Genomic DNA, 16,411 nt, shown 5'->3' with positions numbered 1-16,411 from the left:
TGGTTCTTTAACAAGAGCACCTTCAGTCTAACATGGAGTTTGTTGATTGTGATAGTGCCCATCAATGTGTCCCACCTGAATTCAAGCTACCGAGCATATGGTATGGTCTTCGAAAGAATTGTGTTGAATAGAGTTATTTCAAAGTGTTATAATATCATAGAAAATTATGTCAGAGCAACAGATATAACGAAAAGATTATTCAATCTGAGTAGGTATGTACAACTTAAGAATCACAAAGCATCGAGGTGCTCGGATGGAATTCAATAACATTTTAGCAAATCATTTTTAAGTCGTAAAAAACCAGAAGAAACGAATGATCATTTCCTAATAGAACAAGTAGAAAAACAAATTGAAAGCCCTTTGTTATTACCCAATACCATTCTCTCAACTCAAGCATCAATCTTGAGATTAACATCCCTGGAGGAAGAGTTTCCATCGATGTTTCTGTTTTCAACTTCATCAAAATGGTCTTCACGGGCGTTATCAGCGAGCATCAGAGCAACCAACCAGAAAAGGCACGAGTCCAATGACACAAAGGCACCTCCACCAATCAGACCGGTCTTAGCCGTGGGGCAGCTGGTCTCTAGATTCCGGTGAACATTACGGGTCAAGTGAAGATGCTCTGTAATGGTTGGCCAGAGCAACAGAGACAAGGCCAGTCCAGATGTTATCCTACAAAACAAAACCATAGGCCACAAAAACAACTCCGGAAAATCAAAATTAGACACCACCACCAAAGATGTATTGGTGAAATAAAAATGAGATTGAAAAAGAGAGGAAGTGCTTACAAAGCAATGTTGAAGAAGACAAAGAAGCTGGTGCTTTTGAACAAGGCAGAGTTAGGAACAGACTTTCCCTTGTAAGAGATGAACAAGGATTTGTAGCCAGCAAAAGTGCAGGCAAGGAGAAAGGCAGCAGAGAGGTATCCCAAAGCAACAGTCGGATCAGATGGATATTTGCAAATAACTACTCCCTTTCCAGTTATTGGAGTCCCAGATGCAGGCTAAGGAGAAAACAGAAAAAGAAGAGAAACAAATCACACAATCAATAACACATTGAATAAGTAAGCCGAGTGGTCTATACCACCACTAGTATGTTGTAACCGACCATATGAAAAGATATTGACATTCATCAATCCTCCAGGAGAGAGATCTCAGAGATAGTGACAGTGATGAGCTCACACAATTGTGAATGAAGAGTACAATATAGCTAATGGTTTCAGTAAACCATCAAAGTTAAGACGAAAACAATCAGTTTCTCTATCATTAGATATAATAATCATGAAGCCGTGACAAAGAGTACTGTACAAGATCACTGCAAAACCAAAAATGTTGTACTGAGTCTAAAACAAATGTAACATCAACCAAAAGAAACCTAAATAAACAAGCAATCCAAGAGGTAAAGATTCACTGTTTCATACTAAATAGACAAGTCCAAAATCTCAGTTAAGTTCTTAACTTGCGCCATTTAGTTACACGTTCGATAAAACAAGCAAAAGCATCCAAAATCATACATGAAATCAAAATACACTATGAACACGAAGGATTCTCAAGGTTGTTGAGTTGTTTTTTGGGTTTTAAATACCTTTTTGTTCTCAGCGATGACTCCCAAAACAAAGGAGATAACGCCAAACGCAGAGACGATCAACGACATATGTTTCATAGTAACCGCCATAATTGTCTCTTCTTCTCCTCCGTCTAAATCTAAACCTAATATATAATCCGAAGATCACAACAAAAAAAAAAGATATTAAAATTCTCGATTTCCCCCTACACAGAAAAACAGAGACGTCAAAATCGAAAGAAAAGTATAGGGAGACTCACCGAGACGACGACGATTGAAATGAATATGGGGAGATTTGTTGCGGCTTCACAGAGAAAGAGAGATCGGAGGATAAGGTTTTTGTTTGGGTGTTTGTTTTGTTTTGATTTGGTTTAGCGTTGACGAGTCTTGCTTATTTTTTTTAGGTTCTCTCAAGATTCTGTTGACCTTCACAATAAAAGATTCGATATTTANTTTTTTTTTTTTTTTTTTTTTTTTTTGCGTTACGTATATCTTTAAAATAAAATCTTATGAAATGTAGAGATTTACTTCCTCATCAGTCATCATATTACTTTTTTCTGAATATAGAGATGTATAATTTATCAAATTTAAATGTATTTTCGAATTAGATTTCTATTATTTTTATAGATTATCTTCCCACATATAGATCTTTACGGAAAAAAATAAGACAATAATCAGAAATGAATTATTATTTTTAACGATAGCAAGGAATCAGAAATGCTAGATGCGTTTATCGGTCGGTGAACGATCGTGAATCACACACAAAAGTTACAATATACAGACCAAACTTGGCCACACTCTCTTCTTCTACACCCTCCTCGAGCTTTACTTGTCCTTATCACTTTCCCTTTAATTAAATTTGATGATTCTCTAAGTAAGATAATCAACAACAAATAAATCAAATCAAATCAAACCAACCCGATCACTTCTTCTTTTCACTATCTAATCATTCCAAGTATATCATCGAGTTATGATGGGTTACAAAACGGGCTTTTTTGTTGGTAGATATTTGTTAGTAGATACAAAAAAAAAACGAAACGATACCAAGGAATCAGAAGGCTAGATGCGTTTATCCGGTCGGTGAACGATTGCGACTCACACACAAAAGTTACAATGTACAGACCAAAATTGGCCACGCCCTCTTCGACACCCTCGAGGTTTACATGTCCTTATCACTTTCCCTTGAAAATTAAATTTAATTGTAATGATGCTTCCCTAAGTTATACAATCAACCACAAATATATCAAATGAAATATAATCAACCCGATATCACTTTATCTTTTCACTATCTAATCATTCCAGGTCTATCGAGTTATGATGGGGCTGGTTACAAAACGGGCTTTTTGTTGTCTCCCATAAAAGATGACAGCTCTTCCACTTTCACCTTTAGATTATACAAGTTTAAAGTTAAAACCTACGAACCCGAGTGGATAAAATGATTTTGGTTTGACTTATTTGGTTAGATTGAATACGGTATTTGCATTCGGACTCGACGTCCAACCGATACTTCTTATACTTTTTATTCTTTCTCGTCTCTTTAGGTCACGTCTTTATTGTTTTCGCTTATACATTATATTTAATCATGTAAGGATAAAGATTCGATTGTTGAATTTTACACGATCGACTTGAATAATAGGGTTTGTTCTCTTACACGTGTAAGAAGAATTGAAAACTATACCTGATCAAAGAAATAAAAAGACTTTTTTATGTGTGGCCATGTGGTTGGGTGACTGATATAATGTTGTTGAGGAAGACGAAAGACTTTATGTTTGTGTGTGACTGAAATATAATGTTGTTGTTGAGAAAGAAGAAATTAAAGTCATTGCAGAATCAGTGAATGCATGTCCACCATTGGACAATCGATCTTTGGGGGGGTAAAAAGACAATGCAGAGTTCTATTTAATAAAAACGTGGAAAAGTGTATTCATTACCTTCTTGAGGTGGAAAAGCTTATAAATTGATTGAGTCAGAGTGGATATCCAAGTCATTTTAGATTTGTTGTTTAGTGCTTCAATATTTCACAATATCCTTAACAACTCAAAAAAAGAAAGATTTCATTAACAGTATAAGGCCATCTGCATTCGATCACCACTCTCTATGTTTTTAACAATTTAAAAATAGGGTTTAATAGATTAGTGGAGATGGATCTTGTGCAAGATCTGTTTTAGGCCTGATCTTCTGTCAACGTGGCACCATCGAAGTGGGTGAGAATTTTGCAAGAGAAATAAAATAATGTTTGTGTGTTTTTTTTTGTAGGAATAATGTTTGTGTGTTTTTAATTTTTTATTAATAAGGTTTTTAAATTTTGTATTAATTAAATAAAATGTTTGTGTGTTTTTATTAATTAATATGTTTTTTTTGTGTTTTTCATTTATATCTTTCATGTTATTTTCTTTCATAATAATTTGGAATTGTATTTTGTGTTGGTTTTTATTTCCTTACTCAATTTTAATATAAATGTTATTTTTAAAAGTTTTTAAAATTATAATATATTTTAGATTATTATATTATTAAATCTTATAATCTTTAACATTTTTTCCCAATAACCAACTTTTTAAACAAAAGATTTTTTTTTGTTTTTGGTCAAAAAAACAAAAAATCTAAACTAATAATTTTATATTATTTTAATAATATTTTTACTCTAAGTTTACCCAAAACAATTCTAATGCAGATGCCCTAACAGATCATTATAAGTTTTATGGGTTTCCAACAAGAATATTGTTGACCACCTCTAGTTTTTCTCAAAAGAAACGACTACATGTTGTTAAGTTTTAGACTTTTAGTATAAGTTTTTTTCTTTAATTAACTTATAAATGGGCCGAGAATGGGCTCAACAAAATAATGTAAGGAGAGAAACGAGAGAGCGGCTTGAGGGAGAAGTAATAAATGGTTCTACACCAACCATACCTGCCGACCTCTTTACATTCCCTTGTTTCACTGTTCCGTTCACACACACACACAAAAAAGAAAAGAAAAAAACAAAACATTTAATTTTCATTCAACTTTAATTCTGAGAGCATCTCACAGAACAACACTGCTCCTCAATCTTTCAAAGATTCCCTCCTCTTTTTTTTTTTTTTTTGACACCTCTGCTTGACCTCACCCACATGCCCCTGCCTCACATCAAACCATCTTTTATTTCGCAGTACTTAATCTAAAGGATCACACTTGTTGATTATAATAATAACTGTAACAAAGTTGGTAAACCCAGATCTTCAGATATTGATGTTATTTATGTCTATATATATGATTCATTAACTTTCAAAACTTTTAAGGAATTTTTTTCTTAAATTATCATTGATAGCCGTATCATATAATAAAATTAAGTAGATTTGATTTTGAGTGGTATTGTGAAGAAGCTACAGCTACGAAGTAGACCAACAACACCTAACGTAAACTAAAAACATTACGGCTGCAAATGGTTGTATTTTTCAATCTGGTTGAATGAGTTGAACGTCCTTTTCAACATTGTTCAACCAAACACTCACCATTTAAGATAAATATGTTTTCAACCTAAATTTATTGGGTTCCATCCCATGGCTGAAAACTAGTACTTTTTGGCTGAAAATTGTTCAACCATAAAATAGGAGATGTACAGATTGAATGAAATGGAAAACTTAAAAAAAAAATTACATTGTCTCAATTTACATATTTGAATTAATATTTTAGCTTTTAAAAAAATATCAATTAACAAAACAAACGTGGAAATCTAGATTGTTATTTCGATAATCTAGGAAAGTTAAAGATGGTGAGTTTAAAAATTAGTTTTTAAAATAATATTTATATTTTTTAATTATTATACATATATTTATATTTTGAAATATGTAACAAACGAATCATCACTATCTAATATATTTTTTGTTTGCAAATTTTTTTTCACATTATTTAATGTTCAATATTAAACTAAATAATTTAAAATTATTTGTTAGGAATAAAAGATATTCTAGTAATAATATTATGCAATAAAAATTTATTTCCAAATAAAAACTAATAATATATTATTTTTTTTTAAAATATATTTCTTATATTTAAAATATATAATTTCAGATACTATTATAGAGATATTATTAATATTATATTTTTGTATTCAGCTATTCAACTTAATGGTCACCATTTAACATACTAATTTATTTTTCTGCAGCTTCTTCAGCTCATTCAATTTTTTCAGCTTATTTTGATGGTTCAGCTCATTTTTATTCAATCCATCACTATTAACCTATTCAGCTGGTTCAGTTTGTTAATCACTATTTGCGGCCTAAATGTTTCTCTTTTTAGTCGTGTTTAATAAATTTTAATTATTGTTTTTCGTATTCGTAATATTCTGCTAATTTTATTTTATTTTTTTTGTGTGATTAGGGGTACCAATCAAAAAGCATACACCGCCTTTCAGACATTGGGACAGACAATAAAAAAAGCCATTTTCGTTTTATGTTCCATGTCTGAAAACAAGGAAAAAAACAAAACATTCTCTCCAAGTATCGTTTATGTTTCAATCTTAATTCTTCAACTCTCTCTTCCTTCTTCTCCAAAATCCACCTAATAAGAGAACTTACAAGTACTGTATTTGATGTTTTCGATACTCGGTTGATTGAGAGAAGTAAAGCCAAAAACTCAGCTGTGTTCTTCTATTATTTGTGGTAAAAAGCTGTGTTCTTCAAACAGAAGTTTCATACTTCACTGTTTCATACATCTGAGCTCGTTTTAACCACAGAGTTCAGATTCTTTTGCTGTTTTATTTTTGGGTTTCTGGTTATTGGGTTTAGGGTGTTTACGATTCATCTCTTGGTTCCGATGTTGTCCAAAGGTGTTTTTGCTGTCTTTTTCGTAATCACTCTGTTGTACGGAAGCTTGTTAATTGAAGTTGAAGGGATTGGTGTGAACTGGGGCTCACAGGCGAGGCATCCGCTACCTCCAGCTACGGTTGTGAGACTTCTCCGTGAAAACGGTATCCAAAAGGTGAAACTTTTCGAGGCCGACTCCGCGATTCTCAAAGCTTTAAGTCGGACAGGGATTCAGGTTATGGTCGGAATCCCTAACGACTTGCTTGCTCCTATAGCCGGAAGCGTTGCAGCCGCCGAGAGGTGGGTCTCTCAGAATGTCTCTGCTCATGTCTCCTCCAATGGCGTCGATATCAGGTTTGTGCTTATATCTCACTGAAACAGCATATTCTCTTTGTTTGTTCTAATCAAGAACTTTAGGCTAAAGGATCATTCTTTAGATTTTGATTACAGTTGATGAGGGAAAAAGAAAAAAAAATAGAAACTTTGAAGATAGTCTTGATTCTTTGAGATTGAAGTTACAAAATGTGTTGATTTGTGTGTTTTTATTTAGGTATGTGGCAGTTGGGAATGAGCCATTCCTAAAGGCATTCAACGGAACATTTGAGAGCATAACTCTTCCTGCTCTTCAGAATATACAATCAGCTATCATCAAAGCCGGTTTAGCTACTCAGGTCAAAGTCACTGTACCGCTTAACGCGGATGTGTACCAAAGTGCGTCTAATCTCCCTTCTGATGGAGACTTCAGGCCTGAAATCCGCGATCTCATGTTAAACATTGTGAAGTTTCTGAGTGATAACCAAGCACCGTTTACCATCAACATTTACCCTTTCATCAGTCTCTACAACGATCCCAATTTCCCTGTGGAGTTTGCTTTCTTTGATGGAACAGGTGCTCCTATAAACGACAATGGAAGAATCTACGACAATGTTCTTGATGCAAACTACGATACACTTGTGTGGTCGTTGCAGAAGAATGGGTTTGGGAACTTGACTATTATAGTTGGGGAAGTTGGGTGGCCAACAGATGGAGATAAGAACGCAAACATGCTCTATGCGAGGAGGTACAATCAAGGTTTTATGAACCGTCAAAAGGCTAATAAAGGAACACCTATGAGACCTGGTGCAATGGATGCTTACTTGTTTAGTCTTATTGATGAAGATGCCAAAAGCATTCAGCCTGGAAACTTTGAAAGACACTGGGGAATTTTTTACATTGATGGACACCCTAAGTATCAGCTCAGTCTTGGTACCGGTAACGGGCTTATCCCGGCAAAAGATGTGCACTATTTGGCAAAGAAGTGGTGTATTCTTGCGCCAACTGCTAATCTTCAAGATCCTCAATTGGGACCAAGCGTGAGCTACGCTTGTGATCATGCGGACTGCACTAGTCTTGGATATGGCTCTTCTTGTGGTAGCTTGAACTTAGCACAGAATGTTTCGTATGCGTTCAATAGCTATTACCAGGTAAGTAATCAGCTCGACAGTGCGTGTAAGTTCCCCGGTCTCTCTATAATCACTAACAGGGATCCTTCTGTTGGGAGTTGCAAGTTCAAGATAATGATCAAGTCAGATGATTCTAGTGAAGCAAGTACCATTATGCCTTTGACACGACCAAGGGCAGTGTTGCTACTCTTCTTGATGTGTCTGTATATTGTTCTGTGAATACGTTGAAGAAAATTTGATGGGTTTGATTATTTCCTTTGCGAAACTTTGGTTGGTGTTTATGGAGAAACATAAAGATACAGTGAGATTTATGTCTTTCTTGTTTGATCTATTATTTCTGGATAGCAGTTTGGTGTTCACTGTCTCTCTTTTGCCTCTCTTGTACTAATCAAAGCTCATATGACCAAAAAGGCTCCAAACCTAAGGTTTCATATATCGTCAAACAACACAACCTTATTAGCCCTGCAGGTTTTGCTGCAAAAGAGGGCACTAGGAGGTAAGTGTCACTGCTGAGATTATGTTCATCATTAACAGCCTCTTAAGATTGAGAAAAGTTATACTTTATTATTGAATGAGAAACGAGTTACAGACGGTAAACCACAAGAGAAATACCAAACCAAAGACCACAGGAATTGTTGTGGAGAACCCCCAAACTCTCCCAATATCCCAAAAGGTCCCCAAACAACTTAAGATAATACCATGGCCCTGGACCACTTTCCTACTCTTTTCTATTTACACTAAGCTTGTGGCATGTATGTAAAGAACATTCCAATGTATTGGATACAACATTGATTATCTTGGTTTAGCTAGCAATCCTCGAGTCAGCGCGTTAAATGAAGGAGAGAATTGGGGCGGATCTTCAGTGACATGATCTGTCCATTGAAGTAAAGACTTTGGAGAGTTCCATGCCTCATTCGAGAGATTAAGGTTCAGTCTAGTGACATGCGAGCTACTTATCAGAACTTAACAATATGATAAGGGTTAGAATGGTGGAGGAAACATCAGAAGCTACCTGATCCGGTCGTCGCAGTCCTGGTTCTTTTAACAGGCTCAGTTTGATGATTCTGGAGATAAGCTCTTGATTTCATATCTGCCTGCATATAGTAGTCTGTATTAATACTTAAAGACTCTTACTGTCCACTTTTCACAAATAACTATCTGTTTGTTGGCATATCTAAATGCATCACTTACCTGTCTAATAGGTTCGGGAACACGGTACTTGCAGGTCATCTTGACAATTTCAACAGCAGAATCAAGTGATATGCGATGGCCAACCGAAATGTATATGGGCTTTAGAGAACTCAGAGTTAGACGAAATCCCTGATGAAAGTAATTTTTAAAACTTGACCATTAAATTCACTATCAAATTCACAATGGAGAAGTTTCTTTACTTATAAAGTGATTTAATCACTACTAATAGAACGCGGTATAAAGAAAGAGACACGACATATTATAGACATCAAATAGTCACTTACTACTCCCCACGTAAATCCAGAGTTCCCTATCAAAGTGATAACTTGCTCATGCTCGTTTTCTTTGAGCTGAAGCGACCGTCTCACCTCAGATTGATTCAGACCATCCACATGATGCAGCTGAATATGTTACAAAACATATATTCAACATTAATGATCAAATGCACATATTGGAAAAGCAAACAACCGATGGCACAATATACACAAGTAACAACGGTTCCAAAGATTTTCTGAGAAGTATGTACGTTCTTTCCGACCCCAATGGTAGGGAGGTGAGCAAGAACACCTAAATGACACGCCAAGCCAAATCCTAGAACACAATTACATCCAACACCATAAATTACAGATCTTGAGATGCAACTTAAAACTACGGTAAACAGTGAAAGTTCGTGTTTAATACCTCGTGGATGAAGTATTCCATTTCCATCCACCATCAGTACCTTTGTAACAACAAAGTAAGAAACTTTTAGAAGATAAAAAAGCAAAATCTTAAAAGACAACTCAAAAGCAATGGTTTAAGAGTAGCCAATTGCAAATTTATAGATAAAACCAAAACCTGAGGATAGAAAGGATGCTTATCATCCCTCATCTTTTGCAGAATCTGCAAGAGAACCGGAGCCTGTAACATGAACAAAAGACAAAACAAAAAAAATCCAATTTTGGGATTTGAGATACTTCTTAAGTCAAGCAGATGAAAACAACAGAGCATTGCTCGAGGAGACGGAGACCTCACGAAAGGCAGAAATCCAGGGACATAAGGAACATGAAGACGGAGAAGAGAGAACTCATGATGGACTACACGCAGAGAAGGTAGCTCGAGAACAACGAGACAAGCGCAAGCGACGGATGAATCTTCCTTGGAAAAGCTCATGTCTACACCTCCAACGTACTTAAGAATCTCCGATCCCTGAGGCAGTTCCATTGATGAAGATAACTTCCATGTAAAGTCATCGTACTCGATCAGCTTCTTCTTCAGCTGATCCTGCTGTCTGAAACCAAGCAAACAACTCCCTCATCGATTCGATTATGCGAAATCAAATTAACATCGAATTGCGAAACCTACTCTGTCCAGTTCTCGAGCTGATTCCCAGACGAAGACTCGTTTGAAGCTTCTCCTCCATCCATCTCCAGAAAAAGTTCAGTCGCCGGCGATATGAAGATCCTCCTAATCGGAATACTAAAACGTCGTCGTAACGATAACAGTACAAATATGGGCCTATAATAGGCCCAAATCTTAAAAACAATGGGCTAGGGTTTGTTTAGTGGAAAACGGGTCGGGTAATAATTTAGTATGAGTCGGTTCAGCTTTGTCGTCTCCATCTACCTCGGCCACCTCCGTCTTCTGCTGCGTTTCTTACTCTCTCTTCACAACTATAAGCTTTTTTTCGTTTTCCCCTTTCAATTTTTTTTTTCTTTTTTTTCCGGTAGCTAGTAATATCCGCGATCCCAACGTCTGAATTGATCGTCGTTTCTGAAAAAAAAAGAGAGGAGATTTATGGACGGACAAGAGCATGCCGAAGTCCCTATTCCGATGGTCGAGGATGAACAATCGGCTCTTGCGGCGGAGGCGATTACAGAGTTGGCGAATTATACCGAGGAAGCTGACCCTGGGGAAGGAGGAGGACAACAGGAAGGAGGAGAACAGAGTGTAGATGACGAACTTATAGTGGAGGCGACGAACCTTATGGAAAAGATTACTTCCGTTGCTAATAACCCTAATCCGAAATATCTTCACAAGCTTAGCCATCTCCTCGAATCTCAGGAGTCTCAGTTTTTGTCTATTTCGTATGTCTCTTTTAACCTCAGCTATCAGTCTCTCTCTTCTTGATTTTTGTAGTTTTCTTTAGCTTGGACGCTTACTTGTATCTGCAGGTTCTTAGAGGAGACTGGACAGTACTTAAGTGCTCGCAATAGTCATAACAGTGGCAAGCTGTGTAATCTCATCCGAGTAAGTCTTTTTTAAAGATTGTTCTTTTTAAAAAAAAAAAATCATGGGTGGGTTCCTTGTTATGATTTGGTTACTTGATTTTGGCAGGAAAATGATGAGTTTTTTGAATTGATATCCTCAACTTTTCTATCTGAGAATACTTACTCAACCGCGGTAAAGGCAGCCTCTGCAAGGTTGCTAATGAACTGTTCGCTTACTTGGATGGTAAAAGTTTACGAATTTCTTGCTACCTACCCTTACGTTTAGTTCGTTCGTTCGTTGGTTGGCTCATGACTCAATTCTGTTTTTTCAGTATCCTCATGTTTTCGACGATGCTGTTACCAACAACTTTAAAAATTGGGTTATGGAAGAGGCAGTCAAGTTTCCTGGTGAAGACTCTGGTAGGAAGGAACCCTCAGATTCTGAAATGTTAAAGACTTACTCTACAGGTCTTCTTGCTCTCTCTCTGGTGAGGTATTGACTAAACATTCCCAACTTGTTGTCTCTTTCCATTTTTGCAATTGTTTTGGCGCCCACAGCTGATATTAATTTTTTTTCTTTTTTTTTTTCTGACTCATGCAAGTCGTGGGCAATTAGTTGAAGACGTTTTGACATCAGGACTATCTGCTAAGCTTATGCATTATCTTCGAGTACGAGTTATTGGAGAGCCAAGCACAAGCCGTAGAGATGCCCTTCACACAACTGAGACTAAGCACGTGTCCTTAAAAACAAAAGAAGAAGGTCGAAGTAGGGTGCGTAAGGTTGTGGATACAGTTGAAGGTGACCATGTTCTTGAGATGGATTCTGGCAGAGAGATGGGACAATCTGATGTACGGTCTGATGGCGAATTTGAAACCGATGGCAGAGAGAGATTTAATGTTTCAGGTGTTGTTGATTGTAAAATGAAACCTGTAGATGACAACAGTGGAAGAGATGACCCTTCAAGACACAGACTTAACAGATCAAAATCAAGGGGGAGAGGAAGGGTTAATGAAGGTGCAACTGATACAGAAGTTTTCTTGGCGTCTCCTAGATCAGGTCGTCTAGTTGTCAGAGATAAGGATCTATCAAAATCTTCAGATAGCAGAAATGCAGAAGATGTGACCATATGTCTGGGGAAAATGACGTCTGGTATGATGGAGATAGAGAGAGAGGAGGGTGATGAGTGCTTTCAAGGTTGCATTATAGGAACCAAAAATATAACTGATCTAGTAAAGAGAGCAGTTGGAGCTGCTGAAACCGAAGCTAGAGCTGCCCATGCTCCTGATGAGGCAGCTAAAGCAGCTGGTGATGCTGCAGCAGAGCTTGTTAAAACTGCTGCTTTGGAGGCATGTGTTTTTCTTTTTTGATTAGCTGTTAGTGATTTCATTTCCTAATTGAAGCTCTAAGGTACTGATATTTATATTGATCGTCTTTCTTTTAAATTATTTAGGAATTCAAGTCTACTGGCAGTGAAGAAGCTGCTGTGTCTGCTGCTACTCGAGCAGCTATTACAGTCATAGATGCCGCTGAGGTTTCAAGGTCAGTCATGCTATGGTGTCGTGGATATTAATACTGCTCTTTATCAATTATTTATATCTGGACTTACACTCTGCTATTTGGTTGGTGGCAGAAATCCTACTTCTGTCACATCTGATCAGACTACAGAAATTGCGGATGTTAGTGAAGTTTCAGTTCCAGATATCGAATCGTTGGCTAAGTTACAAGAAAGATATTGCATCCAGTGCCTTGAGATACTGGGAGAATATGTCGAGGTTCTTGGGCCTGTACTCCATGAAAAAGGTGTTGATGTATGCATTATGCTGCTGGAACGTACATCCCAATTTGATGACAGTTCTACCGTGTCTCCTTTGTTACCTGATGTCATGAAGTTAATTTGCGCTTTGGCTGCTCACCGGAAGTTTGCTGCGATGTTTGTTGACCGGGGTGGCATACAAAAATTGCTTGCTGTTCCAAGGGTCTCTGAGACCTTTTATGGTCTCTCATCTTGCTTATACACCATTGGCTCTCTTCAGGTAATTAAAACAGCAAATTTCTACGACTTCTATTGCTATTTTTGTTCACCTTCATCTATCAGAAGTCTGACAATCGCTGAAGTAGTATAAATCCTGCTTGTTCTTACCTTCAAATTTTCTCAGGGTATAATGGAGCGTGTTTGTGCACTTCCATCGGATCTCGTACATCAAGTTGTTAAATTAGCTATCGAACTTCTCGACTGTTCCCAGGATCAAGCCAGGAAAAATTCAGCTTTATTCTTTGCTGCTGCATTTGTCTTTAGAGCCATTTTAGATGCATTTGATGCTCATGATAGTTTGCAGAAACTCCTTGCAATTCTTAGAAATGCAGCCTCAGTTAGAACTGGTGCTAATTCTGACCGATCTGCTCCGGAAGTCATGACGTCCTCAGAGAAACAGATGGCTTTTCACACCTGTTTTGCTTTGCGCCAATATTTTAGAGCTCATCTTCTGTTGCTTGTTGATTCAATCCGTCCTAGCAGAAGTAGCCGAGGCGGTGGACGAAATGTTCCTAATATAAGGGCAGCCTATAAGCCCCTTGACATCAGCAATGAAGCTGTTGATGCCATCTTCCTTCAGTTACAGAAGGATAGGAAGTTGGGTCCGACCTTTGTGAGAACTCAGTGGCCTGCTGTCAATAACTTCTTGGCCTCCTCTGGACATGTTACCATGTTAGAACTATGTCAGGTAATGTAGCATTTTACTCTCCTCATGTACTTTGTTGTCTACCATGTATTAACTTTATGGTCACATGCGCAGACTCCACCAGTAGATCGTTATCTGCATGATCTACTTCAGTATGCTTTTGGTGTTCTTCACATAGTTACATCAATACCTGATGGCCGCAAAGCAATTGCGCATGCCACACTCAGCAACAATCGTGCTGGCATTGCTGTCATTCTGGATGCAACAAATATTTCCAACAGCATAGTAGACCCTGAGGTCAGCAGTCCACTTCTATCCATCATTCACATAGGTTTTGTCTTGCTTCTTCTGCTTCGCATTGATACTTGCCTTCTTCATGTTTTCTTTGTGATTGAAGATCATACAGCCTGCACTAAATGTCCTAATCAATCTGGTGTGCCCACCACCATCATTAAGCAATAAGCCACCGCTTGCACAAAATCATCAACCTGTTCCCGGTGAAGCCACTGCCCGTGATGGTTCTCTAGGTACTCTGTCCACTGGTAATGCTCCGCAAACTCCTGTTCCACCAGCGTCTTCAGGTTTGGTTGGGGATCGAAGAATTTTCTTAGGAGCAGGAACTGGTTCTGCTGGCCTTGCTGCCAAGTTGGAGCAGGTTTATCGTCAAGCCCGTGAAGCTGTTCGTGGGAATGATGGTATAAAAATTCTTTTAAAACTTCTTCAGCCCAGAATATATGTGAATCCCCCTGCTACCCCAGATTGTCTACGAGCACTGGCTTGCAGGGTACTTCTTGGTCTAGCTAGAGATGATACAATTGCACAAATACTGACTAAACTTGAGGTAGAATAGCAATTTTCATTCCCGGTTATCTTTATCCTCTTTCATATGTGAGATACATCTGATGAAGTTGAGCAGGCATCCTTGGTGATAGATTCTGACTTTCCAAGCTTGGTTATAGGTTGGAAAGAGTTTATCAGAACTAATTCGGGATTCAGGTGGTCAGTCAAGTGGCACAGATCAGGGCAGATGGCAAGCTGAACTTGCTCAGGTGGCGCTTGAGCTAATAGGGGTAATCATCTATATTGATTTATTTTTCTTGTTTAATGTGTCGCTATGGGATTCTTTTTGTGCTTCGTAAGTAATTAGTGTTTATTTCATTCCTTGTTTCTCTGTTGAAGTTTTGCAGACATGTTTAATTTTCGTTTTATATGTGTTTACAGATAGTGACAAATTCAGGGCATGCGACTACACTAACAGCCAGTGATGCTGCTACTCCAACACTGAGGCGTATTGAAAGAGCTGCCATTGCAGCAGCAACGCCTATAACTTATGATTCTAAGGAGCTTTTGCTCCTTATCCATGAGCACCTCCAGGCATCAGGTCTTGGTGAAACTGCTTCAGCTCTGTTAAAAGAGGCTCAATTAACTCCTCTACCTTCATTGGCTTCCCCTTCGTCTATTGCATATTCCTCTACGCAGGAGATGTCTACGCCGCTAGCTCAGGAACAATGGCCCTCTGGCCGTGCTAACAGTGGATTTTTCACCAGCAAACCCAAAGTCTGTGCACATGAAGAAGATCCTAATTCTAGATGTAATGCGGCTCTATCTGCCAAGAAGAAACATTTGGCTTCCTCAACACAGGAGATGCCCACACCAGTAGGACAACAACAATGGCCCTCAGGCCGTGCTAACGGTGGATTTTTCCCCAGCATACCCAAGATCAATGCACGTGATGAAGATCCTAGTTCAAGAGGTGACACAGCTCCATCTGCAAAGAAGAAGCAGTTGACTTTCTCCCCTAGCTTTAGTTTGCAGTCACGAAAGCAATCTTTCTCCCATGACGCTCAACCTCAGTCTACACAGAGAATAAATAGTAGTTCGAATTTAGATCCTGCTGGGGCAGACACATCAGAAACTGCTGCGGAATTAGTTTTCAAGAACGACCTTGACGCCGATGCTCAATTTAAGACCCCGGTTTCCTTTCCGAGAAAACGGAAATTGTCTGAGCTTAGAGACCCAGAGATGTCAGTTCCAGTTAAAAGAATCAATTTGGTCGAGTTAGGACCACGATCTCCAGCTTGTCCAACCACGGCTTCCTTACGTAGAAACTCATCCATTGTGGATGGCTCAGGTTTGCTAACACCAACTTCAGCTTTAGATGCCAACCAATCTGGGAGCTCCAGACTGGGCCAGATGACACCTGCTTCTCAGCTAAAATTTCCGAATGATCCCCAGCCTTCCAATCCAGAACGGTTATCACTAGACTCCCTTGTGGTTCAGTATTTGAAGCACCAACACAGGCAGTGCCTGGCTCCAATCACAACTCTTCCCCCTGTGTCTCTCCTACATCCGCATGTCTGTCCTGATCCTAAAAGATTACTGGAAGCTCCACAAAACATCACTGGCCGTCTTGGTACCCGTGAGCTTCAAAGTTTCTACAGTGGAGTCCATGGTAATCGCAGGGATCGTCAATTTGTTTTCAGCAGATTCAAATCTTGGAGATCTTTCCGGGATGAGACTGCTCTCTTTACATGCATTGCACTTCTTGGAGGTACTAATCATATAG

The 16,411-nt window shown here is 38.2% G+C and overlaps 3 protein-coding genes and 1 pseudogene across 4 annotated transcripts in view; 2 read left to right on the top strand and 2 right to left on the bottom strand.

Moving 5' to 3' along the window:
- Window positions 183-1,961, bottom strand: LOC104717079. 2 transcript variants are annotated; one of them, XM_010434600.1, is made up of 4 exons: window positions 1,824-1,961; window positions 1,585-1,709; window positions 789-1,003; window positions 183-672 (listed from the first exon to the last, which is right to left on the bottom strand). In XM_010434600.1, the coding sequence occupies exons 2-4, from the start codon at window positions 1,672-1,674 to the stop codon at window positions 390-392; spliced, it is 588 nt and encodes a 195-aa protein (XP_010432902.1). In that variant the 5' UTR covers window positions 1,675-1,709; window positions 1,824-1,961; the 3' UTR covers window positions 183-389. The 2 variants fall into 2 exon arrangements, with proteins under 2 accessions (XP_010432902.1, XP_010432903.1); XM_010434601.1 differs by having other exon boundaries at window positions 1,585-1,721; window positions 1,824-1,948.
- LOC104717078 (glucan endo-1,3-beta-glucosidase 5-like) lies at window positions 5,956-8,151 on the top strand. The gene is made up of 2 exons (XM_010434599.2): window positions 5,956-6,698; window positions 6,895-8,151. Exons 1-2 carry the CDS (start codon window positions 6,355-6,357, stop codon window positions 8,003-8,005), a joined length of 1,455 nt encoding a protein of 484 aa, XP_010432901.1. The 5' UTR covers window positions 5,956-6,354; the 3' UTR covers window positions 8,006-8,151.
- LOC104717077 lies at window positions 8,736-10,485 on the bottom strand (annotated as a pseudogene).
- The window catches only part of LOC104720041 (DDB1- and CUL4-associated factor homolog 1-like), a 9,345-nt gene continuing 3,540 nt past the window's right edge, over window positions 10,607-16,411 (top strand). The window contains exons 1-12 of the mRNA XM_010438013.2: window positions 10,607-11,043; window positions 11,131-11,206; window positions 11,294-11,410; window positions 11,499-11,659; window positions 11,769-12,513; window positions 12,618-12,706; window positions 12,798-13,200; window positions 13,324-13,887; window positions 13,960-14,142; window positions 14,243-14,686; window positions 14,805-14,915; window positions 15,067-16,396. Of these exons, the coding sequence (XP_010436315.1) occupies window positions 10,754-11,043; window positions 11,131-11,206; window positions 11,294-11,410; window positions 11,499-11,659; window positions 11,769-12,513; window positions 12,618-12,706; window positions 12,798-13,200; window positions 13,324-13,887; window positions 13,960-14,142; window positions 14,243-14,686; window positions 14,805-14,915; window positions 15,067-16,396 (4,513 nt within the window). The 5' untranslated portion in view covers window positions 10,607-10,753. The remainder of the gene's footprint in view (window positions 11,044-11,130; window positions 11,207-11,293; window positions 11,411-11,498; window positions 11,660-11,768; window positions 12,514-12,617; window positions 12,707-12,797; window positions 13,201-13,323; window positions 13,888-13,959; window positions 14,143-14,242; window positions 14,687-14,804; window positions 14,916-15,066; window positions 16,397-16,411) is intronic.

This window comes from Camelina sativa, chromosome 10, assembly GCF_000633955.1.
Source record: "Camelina sativa cultivar DH55 chromosome 10, Cs, whole genome shotgun sequence".
Classification (NCBI taxonomy): Eukaryota; Viridiplantae; Streptophyta; class Magnoliopsida; order Brassicales; family Brassicaceae; genus Camelina; species Camelina sativa.
The sequence above is the reverse complement of the archived record's forward strand: the minus strand, read 5'-3'. Positions and strand labels throughout refer to the sequence as shown.